Below are 22,904 nucleotides of genomic sequence, written 5' to 3'. Positions count from 1 at the left end.
GATCTATTTTCATTATAAGAATGATCCCATTCACATTTAAACAGGTTGAGTTATTAAAAAGTGAAATAAAAAGAAATTCATATTACTTTAGTTATGGTATATCGTTTCAATAGTGGGTAGAGAATTATTGACACTCCTAATAATTTAATGAAATTTATTGTAATCTTTATCGCACCACGATATTAAAAAAAAAACTTTTTTACACATATAAATTTTATATGACCTTTTAATTTAATTCAGTAGTCGTGTGGTATAATATATATTTGTGAAATTTATTAAATGACTTAGAATTATTAATGTGAATCAGAACCATATAATGCAACGAATTTGTTTCTTCTGCGTTGGAAGGGGAATCTAAAAAATGCTGCAAAAATAATTCACATATTGACTATGATCAGAGTTCTAAAAAAAAACAAGTGAAAACAAACAATTGACTGAGTTAATTGTTATTTTAGTAAATACCATGTATAGACAATGTTGATTACTCTGCCACATTTCACATACATACATGTCACACATATATAACTGATATTCTCATATAATACATACTATACGATTTGTGCATAATTTGCGCTCTCACGGGTAAACAGTGATGTTTACGAAAAAATGTTTCAAACAAAAGTTGTTTATTTTTTTATAAGGAACATTTAAACTTTTGTTCTATCTCTAACTGTTTACAAGAACCAATTGACCTATGTTGCTCATTTACGAACTCGACCTCACTTTTTACGTCCTGAGCACGCTATTTCTGCTTGATATCTCTTTAGTTTAGAGTTATCGTGATGACAGACGACAGACAGACCGGAAATAGACTAACTAGGTGATTTTATGACCACCTATATACCAAAATTTTGTTCATAGCATCAATATTTTTAAGCGTTACAAACTTGGGACTAAACTTAGTACCCATACCTTGGTATATTTCATATACATCGTATAAAAATGCCGGAAAATAATTGACATATTGACTACTTCGATAACATTTTTTCGATTATATTTACAGAGAAATTTATGCTCAGAGTTCTAAAAAAAAAAAAATTGTTAATGTTATAGAACTTTGATTTTTAAAAAAATTCTTTATTCTTCAACGGTGCGTGTTCGAAAAACGCTCAAAGAATATTCTATATAGAATTCTGTAAGAGATTCATAGTTTCTGTTTCTGCAACCACCTCAACCTGTGCGAAATTACGCATTGCGGTACTAAAAACATTCTAGAGAAATATAGTACTTAATACAAAAAATTACTTTCTTTTTATTTATAGGCCATTTTATTACAGATAGGATATACAAATTACATAATGAACAAAATAAAATATTAATATTATTTCTCTAGCCTATTTTTTTCTAAACGGTACATTTTTGGACCATGAGTATATTTAGAAATCAGCTTGAAATGTGGGGTAAATCATGGAATTTAATAAAGGAATAAGGAAGATCTCGCGTGGGTAAGAAAACACCGGTTAGAGAAATAATATAGAAAGATGTATAATATTAGAATTGAATGATTCATAGTTTAATATGAAAATGTAATGAATCCCTTTGATCTTACTTATTAATAGTCTAGGAATAAAATTTTAAAATTAAAATAAAAATTATATATTTTCTTTTGAGAGTCGATCACAGACAGACTGCGTATGTTTAAATACTTATAAATATTAAAATTCATATTAATAAAATGAATAATATGTTTTTTTTAATTTATAAATATTGTTACTACGATTAGTTTTTTTAGTGTTTATAAAAAAAAAAAGATTTATTAAGTTCATCGACTCTTTAGAATTGGCAAACATATTTCAATAAAAACTTTATATGATTTATTATTATATGTATCGTTTGTATGGGTATGTATCAATTTGACATGGCCAAAATTCGACAGATATTATTAATAGTCAGTCATTCGTTTTAAATCTTTCAACAAGCATAATGTTGATTCGTGTGTTTATTGTGAATTTTACTTCTATGTAAAGTTGAAGATTTTAAATAATCGCGTCTATTTAAGAGCTTTTATTAGTTTCACCTGTCCCGTTTTTGTCTGTCTGTAATCTTTTTAAGGGACAAGCTTTTATTGTACTAAAAAGAAGAAAATAATTTTATCTATGAGTCACTCATACCCGACTATTTGTAAAAGCTTGAAGCGCTTAATATAAAAAATGAATCAAAAAATAATTAGGAATGTGGAGTAGATGAAGCGTTTCGATTCATTTTTGATATTTTAAATTGAGTGCCTCAAGCTTTTACAAGAAGTCTTGTATGAGTGACTCATAGATAAAATAATTTTCTACTTTTTAGTACAATAAAAGCTTGTCCCTTAAATGGTATTTTTTATTAAAATTTTTTTAAATAAAATAAAATATTAATTTAAAATTTATAAAGTGACTCCTCTCAAATCAGGTTGTGGTTGGCACAATTGATCATTGGTAAAGAGAGCTTTTTACGCAGGAAAATTACGTAAATGACTCCCGAGAAAGTTCTAGTCGTGTACGGTATGGTTTTTGGGATTTTAATGATGCCATTATGTACAGAAAGGTTTGAGCTGATTAATTCTGCGAAGGGTAATTTTACACTGTTGTAAATATTTTTCACGAATTATAGCATATCCGGGATGAAAAATATAATTCTAAGAATTTACTAAATTAGAGATGATTTGGAATTCTTGAAAAAAAAAATTCTTGAAATAATAATTTAAGTTTCCCAAATAAAGCAAAATGAACCGGAAGTTATTGCTCATAAAATAAACTTAATCTAAAAAAAAATCGAACAATGGGATTTTAGCCTCAAATCTCTAGACTTTTGATTAATTATAAATTCCGTAATGAAAAACAAGCTTTGATTTCTACGTCAACATATAAAATAAAAGCAAATATTATTAAGTTTACACATTAACTGTATGTTGACGATTTATGTAAATATTATTCCATTTTTATGTCCACTTCAAACTTTCAATTAAAACAATTTTTAATGTCAACGTAAGTACTGATTCATCAAAAAAAAAAAAAAAATTAGTACAATATTTACAATCCGTGCCTCTATGTGTATTTTAATTCTATTATCGTTTCAAAAAACAAAATGATGTCATTTTTTTTGTTTCATCAGTCCATCGACACTTTTAAAAGCACCGATAAAAACCACAAAATATTTATTTTTAAAAGTAAAATTAATAATAATTTTTATGTAGACTTTTCATATCGATTATGTGTATTTAAACTGAGCAATACTTTCATTACTTTGTCAGAACAAAATATTCATATCAATGTAAAAATAACTATTTCAACCATTTAAAAAAAAAAATTATTATACCTCTATACAAGTGAAATTTACAAAATTTAGAAAAATCCCCGACAAATGCAATTTAATTCTTGTAAACTGATTTTTGGAAACTTAACTATAAAATGTTCTCAATCAAGTCGGTTCGACCGTTTAGGAGCTTATGATGCCACTGAGAAATACATAAACGCATAGATAAACACCTTAAACTTATAACACTCCGTAAATCAATATCAAAGTGATGGTCAAGGACATCAGATGAGATGAAAAAGATACTTAGAGAGCTATTATTTTTTGGGACCAATTTTTGGAAATACTTTAATTAAAATTGAAATATTTGGGTTGACTTTGTTCTTTTGAATTATTGGTTTGAATTACCTAATTATTTTCCCATTTCACTTTTCGAAATGAATTGAGCCAGGTTTATTTGACCCTTCATTTCCATAGCAGTTATATGCCTTTTCCAAACTGAGTTGATTTTGAAGATCAACGCCAATGTTTTAGTTTTTTCGTGTATAAAGCCCTAAGCTCGCACTTGAAACATAGGTAAGAACACTCTTCGTTGAATTACCTTTCATATGAAATCCAAAAAATTAAAATCGGTTCATCCGTTTAGGCGCTACGATGCCACAGACAGAACAACACACCCACATAGCGGTCAAACCCTTTTTTTTTAGTTTGGGGGTTAAAAATAAGTTTCGAATAATGCACTAATAATTCCAAAACACTTCCAAATAATATAATTATCGATGGAGTAATACAACATTATAGACCATCTACATTAGTTGAAACTCATATATGGTGTTAAAAAAGGAAAGACAGAAAAAATTAGAAAAGTTGAATTTTAAGGTTTTTTCTCGATATTCTTTGTTTGGCCTTTTTGCATTAGAGTTTTGCATGGTATAATTTGTACTGTAATAATACAGCACGCAATTTAAGGCCATAAATATTCATGAGACTTGATTTATTTTTTAAAGAAAATCAAGCTGCCATTCTTCCATTATAGCGAATCAAGTGTGAATGAAACAAAATTAGTGAAAAGAGCTATAATATGAGAAAAATCAAAATACAAAATAACGAAGTGCCAAACTTATGTATATATATTTTCAAAACACCTTCTCAAAAAACGATGCCAAACGTGAATAAAGTGTTGTTCAGGTAGTTTATTGCCCAGATTACAATCTACATGCATAATATTTATTATGTAGATTTTAATATGAGATACGTGTAACTATATTGTCCGTGTTTTCTTTATGATTGCTAATAATATTATTATAGTTCATAAAAAAGTGTTTTTTTATAACAATTTCATCATCGCATTGCCAGTTAGACAGTGATGATTATGTCAGAAAAACTTCATAAAAATATTACTTTTATTTACATAAATTTTAATGAGTTTAAGAATAAACATCTTTATTTTTATGCAATATTTGTAAATTCCAAAACTATTGATTCAGCATTTAATATATTTTTTTTGAAAGAAAACTTCTTTGTTACACGTGAATTAAGACATTTTACTTATCCTTTCCTCGCATTATTTTGTAAAAATTACAGAAAGAAAATGGATGTATGATACATGGAAAGGGAACGTGTTGTACAAGTTTTTGTAACAACAAACGAATTAAATAAACAAGTGCAATTCGTAAAATTCGAAAAATCCTCGCCGTAACATTGTTTTGTTTAACAATTAAAATTATCCATTTTTATTTTATGGTGTAAGCGCAGAGAAATGTAAAACAACCTGTATACACTTTAAAAAGTTTATCTTGTACATAGTGGTCCAAGTTGTAAAACCAGGAATTCATCAGATGGTAGATAACGTCAAAATAATGACAATTTATCAATACAATTGAAGTCGGGAAATTGTACTTTTCTAGGTACGGAGTGTTGAAATTTTAGAAGAAAATAATATTTTTCTGAATATACTTAGGATTGATATACTGTTCTGAATTTTATCCCTCTAAACGTGAGCGATCACATACTTGTTGTCAGGAACCTAACACTTCAAAAAAAAATACATGGAAAAACCTCCAATAATGATAAATTCCATGATTTGGGCGGTATATCGTGGTCTAATCTCTGAATTTTTTAAAATTAATCTTTTCACATCTGATAAAGGAAAATTACTATTCCAATCATTGCAATTTTATTATTATTTTAATTTTATTTCAATAATTATAACTTTTTAAAACCTTACCCAACAGAAAGAACGCGTTCATTTTTCGTAGGTGCCTCCATTTGAAAAAACCCTAAACTGCCAGCTGCCACCCTGTCTTTGCCTTTTCATTATAAACAGTTTACCATGAAAGTGGACAAACATTTAATATTTGCGTTAGTTTTTGAACATCCTTTATTTGCATCGAAGTTGATGATGCTACAGATTTTTTCCCCTAATTTTTGTAATTTATCACGATAAGATTAAATCTTAAAGGATCCTTTGATCATACTGTGCAATTTTCAATCAGCAAGCCTTCTGGCAATATTTAAAAAAATATTTCTTCCAAAATCTCAACATCCTGTTTCTTGAAAAGGACGTTTCCTTGATTCCAAGTATTGAGAAATTGCCATTAGTTTAACCACTGCATAATTATAAGGTCTTTGCTTAGTTAAGGTCGTTATAGGTTCGTGGAGATTGTGATTGTAGAGAAATAAAGAATTATTAGTGAAGGAAAGATGAGACATCCATTATTCAAAAAATGACGATTTGAGATCCATTATTATTAAAATGACGAGCTTTAAGAAAATGACGGTTTTTAGAAAAATTAAAATTTAATTTATGGTGAACATTTTTCTTTTCTCGTACCAACATCTTTTTGCAGTAAGTCTTTTATCAGTTAGTTTTAAATAAGATCATTTATTCAGTCTAGATTGAATTTTTTTTTTAAATCCTTTGATTTTATAAACGTTATGTTACCATTGTACCAAACAGAATAGTGACTGAATCTTTTATAAAAATTAAAAACTTGCCAGACAACTTTACCAGAGAACGTTTCTTTAAATAAATGTATATATGATCAAATACAGACAATAATAACCATTACAAAACTAAATATATGAATGCAAAAGAAACAGAAAATCAAACTATTTCATTTTCAATTCAGATGTGATATTTTAACACTAATAAATTTTATTTTATCACAAGTGGGTATTATTTTACATTTTGAAGTGTTTTATAATTTTAATAATACTTATAGAATATTATAAAACTATTTTACAGAAGGAAGTGTCAACGTCTGGTTGTCTTATAATCACACGAGAAACACTTCATCGATTAAACTATGAAATAGAATTTCTTTAAGTATGTGTTCACCTGGCGTCACCTCGTTGATAAATACGAAAAAATCGAAAATTAACCCAAAAAAATTACATGTTACTCAATATTAGATTACTCAATTAGTATAAGTATATTTATCTATTTTCATCCTCCATATGAGCAAGGCCCTTCTCACTCCTTGTCTTTCCTACCAATTTTTCTAGTCTTTAGTCTTTTGGCCTACTCTCACGAGGCCTCTGGACAGTTACCTACCATGCCCAATGGCTAATCCGATCCTGTATATATGGGTATAATGAATGTTTGTTAAATATTTTTCAGTTTTCAAGACTGTTTGAAAAGTAATTATGTACTTAACAAATGCCTCTCATGGCCCTGCGCCCGAGTGTCACGCACCCTTTGCACCCCCGGTTAAAGATGATCCAGCAATCACCATATGAGAGTGGGAGTATCAATGCTATTTCGATTTGTGTTTCAGGCTGCGGTTACCCAAATTTTACCCTAAAATATATAAAAATCCCGACGCCATTTAGAAATTTTGCATCTTTTATCGGCGTCAAGATTCAATTTGTGTAGCCCAAAAAAAAAACAATCGTTAAATCGTTCTTTCTCGAGGTAAATTTTATATAGAATTATCGGAGGACGCTATAAATGTTTTGGAAGGAATCTGAAAATTAATGTGAGTGGTGTCCAGATTAGAGTCCGTACCCATTTTTCGCGTTCTGGTTCTTAAATTTATAGTATTATAAAATTCAAAGCATTATTTTTAGTATCGGCAACTTGTAAGACTTAGCTGTAAAACAAAGTGCTTGTATTTAAGTGCTTTTAAAAAATTAATTATTTATTAAATCTACTTGCTTAATATTAATGAGTTTGAGTGCAATCTTGAAATTATTTGACACTAGCGATCCGAACCGAAAAAAAATTATCTACATGATAGATTTAACAATTAAATCAAACTATATAAAATTACCTAATTTTATTCTAAAATTTTATACTGTTAAATTATTCTAAAACTCTATGATATTGTTATGTATTTACTTTATAAATATAACAATATATTGTAAGTACAAGAAATAATTTAACGAGTACCTATTTACAAAATTTTAATCTGATAATTATCCAATAAAATAATGATATTAAATATTAGTGAAATGAATCATAAATATCAATCCAAGCTACTAATCATGTTAATTATATGAAATAAAATTTCCAAACAGTAATTTAATATAATAACGCATATATTGGTTTTAAAATGTCATACATAATATGAGTAATGGATTCAATTCATACATAATAATTATTAAGAAACTATATATGAAACCCTTTGAAAAATCAATGAAATAGTTGTGGACTTTTTTAAGTGACTAATATACACCTAATAATGCTTAATGCTTGTGTAAAGTTACACCGTTAAGGCCGTGGAGCCCAAAGACATTCATCCGAAGATAAAAAAAAAGTATAAATTAAAAAATTTGATTTTTCAGATCATGTTCTACAATATCGTTTTTTTTTCTGAAATTTAATACACGGGATGTCAATTATAAAGATGAAAATTATCTTATGTGCTTAATTCTGGGACCAGGACTCCACATTCTTGAAACCTATAAGAGCTAGAGGTTAATGATCTCAAATATGAAAAGTATGACTCAAATAAAGTAGGATTACATACTTGGTTTATCAAAATTGGATAAAATTTGGATGTGATAGACCAAAATTATATTTTTTGGATTCTGATGACGTCATAAAGTTAATAAAATCGATTTTTTTGATAACACAGGCAAATTTGATCCGATCTTATTGGATTTTTTTTTGAAACCCACTAATTTTGGGTCATTCTTTTCAGCTGTGTTATCAATTTTTCACTAGCTATCACTGATGTGCTTAATTCCAGGACCAGGTCTCCACATTTTTGAAACCTATTAGACCTAGATTAATTTTGATCACAAATTTGAAAAGTCTGACCCAAATTTAGCAGGATTACATACGTAGGTTTATCAAAATTGGAAAAAATTTGAATATGATAGAGCAAAAATAAATTTTTGGAATTTGATGACGTCATAAAGTTAAAAATTTTGATTTTTTTGATAACACAGGCAAATTTGATCCGATCTTATTGGATTTTTTTTTTGAAACCCACTAATTTTGAGTCATTCTTTCAGCTGCAATGTCTGTTTTTCGCTAGCTATAACAGATGTACTTAATTCCGGGACCAGGACTCCACATTCTTGAAACCTATTAGAGCTAGGTTAATTTTGATCACAAATTTGAAAAGTATGACCCAAATTTAGTAGGATTACATACTTGGTTCATCAAAATTGCCAATATGGTACTTTTTGATACTTTTTAATGAATGCGAATATATTAATAATAATTACAAGTTTGTATTTCTCTGTATTATCAAAATCATCAGAGCCGACCCCGATATATATAAGGCGCAACATAAATAGTTCCCACCGGGGCTATGTACCCTCGTTATGGCCCTGAGTAAATTTATCGGACACTGGATATTCGCTATTCAATGATTTCAGTAAAAAAAAAAAAGATAAAATAAATGATTATATACAATAAATCAGATATTTTACTTATGACTTACGAGACAAAAGATTTTACAGATATTAATTGAATATTGTAAATTGATTATTAAAATATCTAATTCCAAATTGTTTTACAAGTTAAACAAGATTTTAATGGAACTCATGTCACGTGTGGGAATATTAAATTTATTGTATTTTGTAATAATTTATTAAAAATTATAAACTATATTATGGTTGCATAATTTTTGCCACATTGAACTAAACCAAAAACTTATATAGGACTTACAGGAGTTTATAGCTAAAATACTATTGTATGAATAATTTTAATTGGCTTTTACTGCTGAAGAAGAAGGTGAATATCAAGAACAACTAAATAGGAAAATATCAAATCAGTATATAACATTGCAAAATGAATGGGTTGTTTTTGGCCGTAGCTTAAGCTACTTTTGCATGTATTGATAGAAAATTTTCAGAACTTAGGCCTACTTTCAACACTTATGCTCTCTTGTACGCCTTGAAATAAAAAGGAAATAATTAAATGAAAATAGACTTTAGTGTTATCAGGGCAGGTTTACTACGACTAACTCTTTGACCATTAACATTCCTAACAATTTTTTTTTTATATTATTGTTGATACATAACTGGAAGCACATTTTCATGAAAATTTATTCAATTTTCAATGTAACTGATATACTGACATCTACAATTTTTACTATGAAACAAGAAAAGTAGATAATACTTATATCTATAATTAAATAAATTGTTTTTGCAATCAATGAAATCTCAAGGTCCTATTAATTTAATAATATCTATTTTTATAAATTTGATACAGATAATAAAACTATAATTATAATTTTATAGTTTTGAATCATCTAATTTTATTATTTATACTTTTCCGATGATTATTATTTTTGGACTTGCTGTTGAAATAAATGGTAGCCAAAATAGTAAAAGAGGATACATCTTCAATACACGACGTTTTCGTTGTAACTTAACTGTATAACGGGATTAAGATTTTGAGTTATTTTTCTTAATAAACGCAGCTGATTTAATTTTTGTGTAATTTAAAAATAAACTTAATTCTTTTGACACATTAATTTTTATTTTATTTGTTTCTATTTTTACCCAGCGAAACTAAATTGAGGGTCACATATGTTCTATTTGTACGTACGCTACGCATAAATATACACAACGCCATAAAAAATGGACCAAAATATTTCATAAATACTTTAAAAACAAGTTAAAAGATTAAGATTATATTTTCTTATCTTCCAAATGTTTAGTACAATTACATTTTCGCAAAAACATTTTGATTTTTACTTATTTTCAGAACCATAAAACACCTTTTCTAAGGATGTTTCGCTGTATCAATAAGCATGCGTATGGTTTAGTACTTGATCATATCTACTATTCTCGAAATTGAATGTGCCAAGCGCTTCCACCAAAATTGTACTATAAATATTAAGACTCTTATTTCCACCTACGATTCCAAACGGAATCCCAACAATTTTCCCATTATTATTAATGCCAAAAATTATGTTTTTTTTAGCAATTTATAATGTACTTTTAAGTGAATTCCGTTAATTTAGCAAATACAATTTAATTCCTTATAAATTTCAATTCCAATAAGATGACGTCCGTCTAGGTCTAGGCGAAGGCATTTTAGTAGTTGAACCCTGAAGTTATTACCACATACTGCGATGATAGTGTATCCTACGCTCCCTTGTGACTCAATGAACTACTGGAAAGACGCCATAGACAAAAAGATGATCTACTGATTGCCAATAAAGTTAACTAACTCTATCCCATCCTGTATTTATTTTTATCAGAACTTAGAAAAAAGTGTTTCTTGAAGCAAGAAGTATTTGCTTGAACCAAGAATATTTTTGTAGAATTTAGAATTAAAAAGGAAATCAATAATTTTCTTGAAGTGAGAAGAAATTTATTTGTGGCAAAATACAAGAAATTATTTTCTTATGTGAACCAAATTTTTGTTTTTTTTTTTTTACTATTCTCACACCTTTTTTATTAACACAAGAAATTATTTCCTTATGTGAAGCAAATTTTTGTTTTGTTTTTACTATTCTCGAACCTTTTTTTTTCTCTAGGTATATGTTCAAACTACAAAAGTCGGCTTTATTATTAATTTGATAGAAATTCTCCAACAGATATCAATTTAAAAACTTGTCAAATAATGTCAAAAATTTAATTTTTCAAACTCATATTGTTTGTTATTTAATCAAATACCTTGATAATAAGTAAAACAAACGAACATTCCAAAAATATTTTTAACAACAAAAAACCTTGATTCGCAAATATTTGAACACTTTCAACGTTTTATAATTGATAAAATAAATAAATAACTACAAGCGATTTTTTTTCCAATTGAATATTCGCCGATCTTATTATAACAATATACAAAAACTTAATTATAAAATATACGCACATTCCTAATCGAATGCATGATAAAATCATCGGAATAAATTCCAATAGTTCATTAAAATTTATTTTATTAGAAGTTTATTTTAAATTAAATTGTATAAATATTATATACGTTATTTAAATATTTATTTATGTAAGCAAATAATTAAAAACGGAAATGCAAGTTATTATCTAACATGTGTTTAGAACTATAAGGTTGTTCAAGTACAATTTTGAAATTGTACTAATTGTAAGTTATAAAAATATTCATGAGTCCTTACTAAAATCGCTTAAATAATATAAACTGACAGGTTCATGATTTCTAAGCTCTTGGATAATCGACAACTAGAAGGGTAATCGACAGCCCGCATTAATCAAACTATTGATTCATGAAGGCTCAAATCATAAACATATTTACAAATACGTAGGTATATTCAAAAATATAACTAAAACAAAAATATGACTGAAACTTAAAGTTGGCCTTTTGCTATAGACCGCAGGCTCATAGTACAGCTCAGTACAACTTCTGTAATTATTTTTGTCTCAAATTAAATTTTTCTGGAAGTTTGATAAAATTAAATTTAATACTAAAAGAAATTGAGTCTTTAGCTGTAGTCCGAGTATTGATGAACTCGTCGAAAAAGGTGCAAATAAAGAAAGCTTGGAATACTCGGACCAGGATTAAAACAATAATTTAACTGTATCCCAAACCTATTTTATCAACTGTCCAAAGACAGAAAAAAATCCAATTTTTACTTTGTAATGTTCATGACCTAATAGAAAAGGGACTTGTGCAGGTTTCATTCTAATTTTTTTTTTTAGTTTTATATTTGGATGTATTAATGATTTCAGTCAAAACGAATATTTTGATTAGTGAGAGTTATCGATTACCCACTCAGGTGGTAAAGCAAAACGTATATTATAATGTATGTGGTGTAACCAGCTTAAAGATCCAAAAAAGATAAGAATATTTTTGATGATGTCACTATCTAAGAATAAGCGTGAACGCAATACTGTATGGTTTCGATGATTTTGATTTGCTATAAAATTTTATCATTAGATGTATCGGAACATGAGTAACAGTTAGAGCCCGATGTGCTCGATGGCAGTATGAGTGTCAGGCCCATACTGAATGGTGATATACACAATACTTCTGGCGAATAGTTCTATTTAACATTGTATTATCTCTGATGCTACTAATGGTACACCAGCAATATTTATTAAAATGATAAAATAAGTTAAGAATAATAGAGTAACGAGCAGTGTGACAACAAACATAGCGTTTACACCTATAATGAATAGGATCGTACTTTAATAATTCGTATTGATAAACAAGCTAAAACCATAGCGGGAAAAACAATTAGCATTGCGACTTCTGCATTATAGTATGGGACAGAAGACCATACTGCCGAGTTGAACTTACTATTGACTAATGTAAATGGCGCCAAAGTTTACCATACAGTATTGTAAATGGCGCCAAAGTTTACCATACAGTATTGAAAATGGCGCCAAAGTTTACCATACAGTATTGTAAATAACGCCATAGTTATGGATCTAACAGCAATATCATATATTTGAGTATTATCAGATACTTTTTGAGTTTTCTTACCGTGAACCTAAAATTTTGAAAATAAAAACGAAACCAAAATCCACCCTATAGTATAAACACATTTAACCACATATTTAACGATCTAAATGTATAGGAAGTCCAGGTCTAGGAGGAAAAGGTCCGGCAACCATCCCTGCCCTTCGTTACGCTCATAACTACTTGCGTTGAAAATTCCGGGCGTTAGTCATTCATTATAACCAACGCTTCTATCCTCACCCTTAATACATTAAAAAACTTGTAACGACTAAAACAAATGAATATCGATGATCTTTGAATGTTTCTTTTCGAGGAAATAAAAGTGAGGTGTTTAAAAGTCTCTTAACACAAAGTCACAAATATATTCGAATAACCTTAATGTTCTTATTATTGTTATTAAACTTATTGGTAACTATAAAGATATGCAAATCTGCTTTTACAGTGTTTAAGTATTAGTGTCGAAGAGAAAAATAAATTTCTTTGTTTGCAGAAAAGTTCATTCTATATTATAATGCACTGCGTGGAATTTTTATCTCGATTAAAATAATTCATAAAAAGATTGGAAATGACTCGAAACTTTTCATTTAATATTTCCTCAGACTTTGAACGTTAAACGAACTAAAATAAATTTTAAAAAAATATATAAATTTGATTAACATTGAATTTCGAGTGAACCATATAAATTTTTATTTTATTTTTTGACCACTACAAGTTTATTTTTATGTATTTTTTGACCACGAAAACGTTTTTTAATAATCTAATAATTGGCACACGCATTTTGATCATGAAAATTCGCACATCTTATAAAATAATATCACACCAGTTGGTTAAATAATAAATTTTTATATTAAAAATAACATTAAAAAAAAATATATAGTTTAGGTATTACATTATTTTTATACAATGACATATGTATGCTAAAAAATATTAATGTCATGATTTTTTAGCAAATAATCAAGGTTAAACACTTTATAATCACTATAAATTTACTTGTTTTAGTGAAAGTGTTTAAAGAAATGTCGTGGGTAGAATTTAGATTTGAGTAAATAATGTATTTTAACTTGACGTATCAATGAGAAAAGTTAACTATAAGAAGAGTTTCTTTACTATACTTGTCTTATTTTATAATTTAATTGATTCGAATTTATATTTTTGCTAAATATAAGTAACAACCGGCTGACAACCGGAAATTGAATAATTAGGTGATGTTATGAACACCTATACCAATATTTTGTTCGTCTCATCAATATTTCTAAGCGTTACAAACTTGGGATTAAAATTTGCATACCTTGATAAATATATCACATACGCAGAGTATCAAAACATTAGCGGAAGGTTTCAATAGGTAAACTTTTTACTTATTAGTATAAGAAATTAAGAAAATCCAGAAAAATCAAAATCCATTCACTATAACTGGGTTCCGAGGTAAAAACCTAATTATACTGGACTATTACCCGAGTTTTTAAACAACGAAATTAATAGCTTTAATGAAACTCTAAATTTTCAAATCTGCGGAAATTACTTTCAACTTAAAGGAGCGCAAACTACACTAGCTGGTTAAATTAATCATATACAACAGAAAATCGTTAAAAACACAGTATTGGAAAGAGGTCTATTTCATAGTCGCTCTTCAATATGATGAGCTGAATGGAATAAGTGTCCTTACTCATTTTTTGCTCCGATTGCTTTTTTAAAGTTCTTGTAGTGTTACCTACCTACTAGATTTCAACTCGATACGACTAAAATTGAGGGCTAACATTCAAAAATCTGTACGCGTAGATACGCTACGGCTTTATTCCGTAGATTCTCCGTATGACCACTATTATTAAATTAATTGTCTACCAGTGATAGTGTTAGTTTAAAACTAAAAATGCGATGAGAGTTTTTACATATAGTTTTCTTACATTCTAAATTCCCGGATCTGCTTACTTATAAAATGATTTTCTCTCCTACGCTAGAAATGAATACCTACTTGAAAAAAACCTTCCAGATGTGTTAACATTTTTAAAGTTATATTTCATTGGAAAATGATTTTTTTCCCATACTTCCTTTATTTATTTTTGATATTTCTTTTAAAATAAACACAGATGTAAATAAAAATTGTATACTGGAAAAGTTTTTGCAAAGTATTTATTTTTAAATTTACAGAAAATTTTAATTTAATAAATAGCGTAGGACACAAAAGATCATAATTCTTAAATCACTTTTTAAAAATTTATTTTTTTCAAATTTATATTTGACTTTTAAAAGATTTATGACATTTGTAAATACTTTCATATATTCTACAGGCTGGGGCACTTAAAATAATTTTAGCATAGTCAAAAAATTATTTTTTTTCCGAAATAATTCTTATCTATGTTCTAGCTGGTACGTCTGTATTTTCGTCATTTGCAGTATTTAATCTGTGTCCCAGCTAGAATGTCTTCTACATTCTAAGCAGTACCAAGCCAAGTAAAATCATTTGAGGCGGCTCGGACATACCACATGCCAAACATGGTCGTATATTTCTCCTTTAATAAATAAAAACTTATCCAATTTAAAAAAAAGAGTTTAAAAAATTTGCACAGCGGGTAGTAATGAATCCTCGAAAACTGTTATATATTTCTCGATTTCGTGCTTATTATACTAAAAAGTCTCACAAATTAATTTAGTTATACCTAGTTAATAAATAAATTTTTAAATTTTCTTATATTTCCATAGACTTTTCATCATCATAACAGTAAAACCACATAAAAAGACTGCCCAAAAGCTCTGAGCTACATTTGGAATTTTGTTCTTAGAAGTCTTAGAAAGAAATTACTCTTTGGAGATTGTTAAAAATGAGATTTATGTAACCTTTTTGTAAAAATTGGTTCATTTTAAACTTTGACTTTAAATGTCTCAGCAGACCTTAAACGAGCCCCATCATTCTATAAAATATCCCCAAAAAACTTATTGTCTAATAACTACCAAGCTTTAAAAACGTATGAACGGTTCACCCAATATATATTTCGATATAAGTTATTTATTACTCGTTTGCAAAAACAGATTAAAAACTGATACTAATAGTTAATTTAAAATGTCGTAAACAATTGTATTATGCCAAGAGTCAGCGAAATTTAAGACTGTCATTAAAATCCCAACAGAAAATAAATGGTACTCTAAAAGTGGTTCCTAAAAACGTGCACATGTACAAATAACGAAATCGTTATAAAATAATTTTATTATTATTTGAATAGTAATTTGAAAGTATAATAGTGCACTTTCAGCTTATAATCCAAATTATATTATTAGTCCAGTGGCTATCTAATAAAATTCCCATAAATAAAAACTAAAAGTCAAAGCAAGTTTTGTATTATGACGAAAAAAATTTTGTTACAAACTTCCAAAGAATAAAATTAATAATTACTTTGCCAGAAAATTAAACAAAAAATTGCAATACACTTAAATAATTAAATATTTGGAGTGCATTTATTATAATATCCATTAGTAATATTTATATTTGGTATAAAACGTAAAACTGTGAATAATTGGCACGATATTAAGTAAGCCACGTGTATGGCTCATTAGCATTACTTAACGTTTCACTTACTTTAAGTAAAAACTATTTTGCACGTAAAATGTTTTTTTTTTTTTATTTATATAAATAACCTTAGATGATAATAGTAAAAAAATTTAATGATTCACAGGCGCTAAATTTATTTTTATATATTGAATTAAAAAATTCATTAATGAAGTTTCAATTACCTATTTTTGAAAGAAATTTTGAACGAGGCGAAATTAAATAAGTTATTTGCGACGGTTCGTATATTTTATTTTATTAAAATTGCAGAGTGTAATTAATTGTAAAAAATTGTGGATAGTTCAAAATGTAATCAATTTTCAATTTGATTTCTTAATCTAAAACATGGCAATTTATTTCCACGTTGTCTACTGTATTACAAAGTCTATTAATTATATGCAGACTCCTGAATTGTTATTTAAACATTCGTATATATTTACACGAATAATACAATAATCTTTATAAATCAGAAATTTTTACTTTAAATTTTCCCTCAAACAAGAAATTTGCATCAATATAGTTAGACTAAAAAATCTGTCTTTATCGTTTGTGTCTCGAAGTGCTGTTCTCTTAGAAGGAGGGCGATCCTAGAAAACTTTAAGAGTGGTGGGAAATTTTTTTGTTTGTTTGTGAATTTACTCTCTTGGTGTCTAAACAGATCGGCGCCTCAAATGTTAATGAACGCACCAAAAAAGTAGTCAAATTTTAATTTAGAAAAAAATTTGTGTTGAGCTTTCAGCGTCTTTTTATGACGGCGCTTGGTGCGGAGTAACCATTTATCCACCCTAAGATCCGCCCCTGTCTACAAAAATTCAAAGTACTTACTTAATTTCTGTTTAGTTTACAAGTAAGAATATATTGACATGTATTGTATTAAGTGTTAAAAATAATCGTAGCAGAATGCAGATTGTAAAGTTTATTGATCCTTTCTACTTAATTTAAGAACACTTCAAAAGTAATGATCAAGATTATTTAGATGTTTCTATCGATCCAGAAAATTAAACACTCGCTTAATTTTCGTATTGCTTAATTTTATTAGAGATAAAAAAATTTAGATGTTTCTATCGATCCAGAAAATTAAACACTCTCTTAATTTTCGTATTGCTTAATTTTATTAGAGATAAAAACATAAATGACTCAGATTTTTATACTAAGAAATAATAATTTCCTCCTACAAGTATGTTAATGCAATAAAATATATTTAAAAGTTATTTCAACATTGTTTTAAAAGAAAACAAATTTAATATAAAAACGAGAGAAGTGGCCATTTTCCAATGACATCATTTAGTTAAAAATAGAAAAAGTGTTATTTCAAAATAAGATATTTTAGAAAATATCATTTCTCTTTCAAATTTTTTTACAAAAAGAATAATTAAAGAAAATTTGATTAACACTTCGTTTGTGATAATTTTCAAATAAAATAAGTATTAAAAATAAATAGTTCTTACCGCCAAGGAACTGATTCACTCATAATAATGCCTTTTTGTACAATGAGATAACGTTGATAACACTTTTAAAAAAATTTATTGTATTTATTTAAAAAAGAAAAGCACATTCACTTCACTTGAAAAAAAAAAGTTTACAAAAAAAAAAAATAACAATACTTAAAAATAAGTTAAAATGAATTTAATGTTGTCCACCGCGCCTGGCCACTGGCTCACTAAGGCACTGATTACACATATATTGCTAAGAGCGTCGTTGTCGTCGCGACGCTTCTCTCACTTGAGTACAACGTCTCCCTAACCCCCTCAATGACCGATGCTTGCCCACGCGGTCTATTCTCAATGTCTTGTATATTTTTGGTGGTTTTTACAATGTAAGTACGTACAAACGATGAACAGTTGATGTTATACGTTTTACTATACGATTATATGATATTCTGTACCGTAAATTATATTTGAAACAAGTGAAAACAAACAATTGACTGAGTTAATTGTTAAAATACTCTGTATAGAGTGTGTTGAATATCAGTGTTTGAATTTTTACTGGTTAAAGCTACCTCTAAATTTTACTCCTTATTTTTTATATTTTTGATGAAAATGAACACCAAAACTTTATCCTCACGGGTGACGTTTACGAAAAAATGTTTCAAACAAAAGTTGTTTATTCTTTTTATAAGAAACATTTTTTACGTTTAAACTTTTGTTCTACCTCTAATAGTTTACAAGATGGGTCCTACGGACAAAAGGCCCAATGTTCCTCATTTACGAAATTAGCCTCAATTTTTACGTCCTGAGCACGCTATTAAAATTTATTTTCGTTTTTGAGTTATCTTGTCCACAGACGGGCAGACAGATGCACAGACAGGCAATTGGAAAGAGACTCTTTAGATGATTTTATGAACATCTTTACCAAAATTTTGTGCGTAGCATCAATTTTTTTAAGCGTTACAAACTTGGGACTAAACTTAGTATACATAGATATATATTACATATATACAGGGTATAAAAAATTGATTATATTATTAGAATAAAGTTTGTACAAAAAAAAAAAAAAAAAATAAAAGTATAATTTGGCAATAGTGTTTAATTGCATTTGTAATATTTTACGTCAGATTTGTATGATAAATCTTACTATTTATGGGAGTAAATATCATTTATTTGAACTATAAATTTTAAAAATTGTAGAATAAAAAAGTTAAAATTACTTCCAATCACAGTAGACGTAACAAAGGCTGAACTTTGCCAAAGCCCTATATTTAATAATTTCTCTCTTTTTTGGTGAAAGCTGTAAATTTATCTAGACCTTTCTGTGGTGAAATCTCGTTGGTATCATGCTATATCTGTTTTTCCTTGTAACATCTTAGCCGTCATATGTTCGCTCTAGTAGGATTTTCGACCCAGTCCAGATTCCTTAGCAGCTAGATACTCAGTCTGAAACTCATTAAAGACGTTCCCAAAAAAGGTTTTCTTAGGATCATCTTTAAATCGTGGGTAAGGTTTTCTTAATATTAATTTGTAAAACTAATATTTATTAGTTCAAAGCATGGCAAATATTTTCTTATAGAGAAAATTACAACAAGTGTCACTCGTTTTTGCATAAAATACATTTAAAGTGATATGATGAAATGAATGGCATTTGTGTGTTATTTCTACTCTAAGTGACTCTCTCTAAATCTTTAGGCATCAATATTTTAAAAACTATGGTAAATATCGAAAAATTGTACTCTTAAATTTCGTTTTATTTTAACAAGTTCTAACAGAATCCATCAAAATTCAAAAATAAACGTAAGTATCAAATATTTTCGTGCACTCATTTTTTGGGAACGTCGTTAAAGAATGATTTGTCCAATGACAACTAACATCAATAGAGCTTTCAATTACCAGTAAAGACTTAATATTTTGAGAGCATGCATATATTGCTTTCAAGGCCAGTAAGCTATTTTAGCAAATATGGCCTCTAAATCAATACGTTATGTAAACGTTTTTGCTATCGAGTAAATAGCAAAATTATTTGCTTTGAAAAGAATTTCGTAGCAGGCAGTAGAAAAGCGGTCTTGCGGTTTACAACAAATACTTCAACCTCTTTTGTTAGTCCACTCTTAGCAAATCCTTTAAAAATAATATGTTTTTTATATACTGTTATACATTGTATATTTATTGTTTTTAGATCACTATATTTTCTGCAAAAAATTTCGTATCCAAAATATGAATTTAACAATTTTTTTCACACATGCGACAGCCACATTTATGGCGCTATGCCCATTAACAATAGGTGAACAACTTATTATTTCCGCATTGTTTGAAAAAAAAAAAAAAAACATTATTTAAAATTATTAAAACTGAAAACTTATTTGTGCAAAATTTCATAGAAACATAAAAAATATTGTCATAATTATCGATTCATAGAACATATAGTTTTAAAAATTATTTTAAAAAATAAATAGGTAACGTGTTTTCCAACTACACTCGACAGACAGAGTTGAGTTTTGTGTGGGCTTTACTAAATTTTCACTCAACGATAACATAGTAAGATTTTTATTTTTATATTAGCATTTCCGTGTAGAGTGGATTTTAGTTTTATTTAAATCGAATAAATTTTATATTTAATGTCTGGCTTATTACATTGTATTTACAGTGTGGCTCAATTCAATTTTTTTTTAAATAATGGTTTCAAATTTTATTTTTTCATGTTTTGAAATCATTTTTCATTATATAATTACATCCTTGCAGCATGGAGCATTCGTTACATACATGACATGTTTTAAAAACGAAAAATGGGAGAGTGATAAAAGTTTTTACAAAACAATATGCGAGAACTTAAAAGAAGGCAGTTTAAGTTTTCAAACGATATTAAATAAAATTCAGTGCTATGCTTATTTCAAAAGATACAGAATTTTAAATCCAGAAGTGCCAATTTTGCTTGGAAAGGGAATATTTGGTCCAAAAAGCTCGTACGGAAATTTTATACTTCAAAAACTAGTTAGGGACAAGTTTTCAAACGAGCTATTGGGATTCGAAATTCGGTGATTTTTCTCAGAGATCCGATTACTCTTTTGAGATTAATATACATTTCTCAGATTACTTTGGTTGAGTTTTGTAAAGATTCCATAAATTTTTAGAGTTTTAAGGAATTATAATTCTATCACGAGAAAAAACGTTGTGTAAGCAAAGCAGGTAGAGTTTTGAATTCAGTAAAAGTTCGTCAAAAGTTATCGCAGAGTAGAACATGTTGGAAATAAGGCAATATTGAAATTACGAATTTTTGACGGACAAATTTTTCAAGAACCAGGTGAAAACAGGTTTCTCATGATTACTTAATGTATTATTGTTTTTTTTTTTTTTCATACGTTTCCGAAACGACCAAATCACCATTATTAAATGTTATAACTTTTAATAAATCATTGACGTTTCTGGCTGAAGTAATTTTTTTTGCATACTCAATTAAATTGTCATCATAAAATTCATTTACTACATGAATAAAATAAACATCAAAAAAAAATTATGCATTTTAAATTTTATAACATCAGAAAATTTATAAATAAATAAACAAATTATAGAATGTTAATTTTAACACTAATGTGTTATAAATACATTACACAATATTTTTATAAAACAACAAAACAAAATTTTATAAATATCATTTCAATATTTTTCGATGTCTCTCATGTTTCCCCTCTCCCCCCACACTTCTCACTTATGCCAGTAAATATATTATTAGTTTCTTAATAAATGTTGGCATAAAATTATGAGTATATTAAAATGAAAATATAATTTTCATTATTTACTTCTGTCGCTTCTAGTCATAATATCATTATCGTTTGAATTGTAAAAGTAAAACGTTAATGACTTTTCTTTGTGAAAAAAAAAGAATTTAAAATAACATAATTGGGTCGCCCCCAAAGTAATAATTCGAAAAAAACATGAGCAGTTGATAAAATAAAAATATAAAATTAAAAATTGTTTGAAGAATTACTGACTTTAGAATGCTAAAAATAATGCATTATCGCTTTGCTGGCGCAGATCTGTGAGAGCAATCATAGTAATGTAAAGGGTAACAGAAAGAAAGATGATTTTTTGCCGGAAGAGAGCAGCAACAAGGCAATTTTCATTGACCCATGCAAAAGATGTAACTATCTTGGTAAAATAAAAGGGGTCATGGTAGAATGACGAAGATTGCCGCTTAGTTCAGATAATGGCGATAAGACTAGTGACTCTATTCCAGTGCCGACGTATTTCCATAACTAAAATTATCACGGAAAACAAAAAAACTTTTAATCTGGACAATGTCGCTTGAGTTAAAAAAGGATAAAGCTTGGAGTTTTAAAAAAAAAGAAGAAAGGTTTAGTTTCCATGTCTACGAAATATTCGCAGGAAATTGTACAATTAGCGTAAATTTCCAAAAATGAAAAATAAATATTTGAAATAATGCAAAGAGGAAGATAAAATAATGTGTTATTGCACAGTTCTGAGAGAACCAATTCTCTGATTATCGAGACACCTTCAAGTTTTAAAGCCGGATTTTTAAAGTTGCATGTCCATTTTTAAGCAGCAGTTTAAGCCTTGTTAAAAAATTCAAGGGCACGAGTTTATTTGCTTAAATCTTAGCATAAATTTTATTGTTGGTAAATGTGAAACTTTAGAATATAATGCGCAAGTCTGCCCCACTGGCAATTGTAGGTCATCTTATTTAAATATAGAACACCAATAATTGCCCCGATTAATCTAAAGTTACAGTTTTTTTCTATAGATAAGAAAAGAATTAAATCAAAGATAAAACAAAATGTAATTAGCCCCATTTCTTTGATACACATATAAATTGGCCATTATTCTATTGACATTTAAT

At 27.9% G+C, this 22,904-nt stretch overlaps 1 protein-coding gene across 1 annotated transcript in view; it reads right to left on the bottom strand.

Annotated features, from left to right (window-relative positions):
* The window catches only part of LOC123297346, a 50,968-nt gene extending 32,627 nt beyond the window's left edge, over positions 1–18,341 (bottom strand). Inside the window, exon 1 of the mRNA XM_044878973.1 lies at positions 18,068–18,341. Within this exon, the coding sequence (XP_044734908.1) occupies positions 18,068–18,090 (23 nt within the window). The 5' untranslated portion in view covers positions 18,091–18,341. The remainder of the gene's footprint in view (positions 1–18,067) is intronic.
* Between the last annotated feature and the right edge of the window lie 4,563 nt (positions 18,342–22,904).

This window comes from Chrysoperla carnea, chromosome 4, assembly GCF_905475395.1.
Source record: "Chrysoperla carnea chromosome 4, inChrCarn1.1, whole genome shotgun sequence".
In the NCBI taxonomy this organism is placed as follows: Eukaryota; Metazoa; Arthropoda; class Insecta; order Neuroptera; family Chrysopidae; genus Chrysoperla; species Chrysoperla carnea.
Note: the sequence above shows the minus strand (reverse complement) of the source record. Positions and strands in the feature narration are given on the sequence as shown.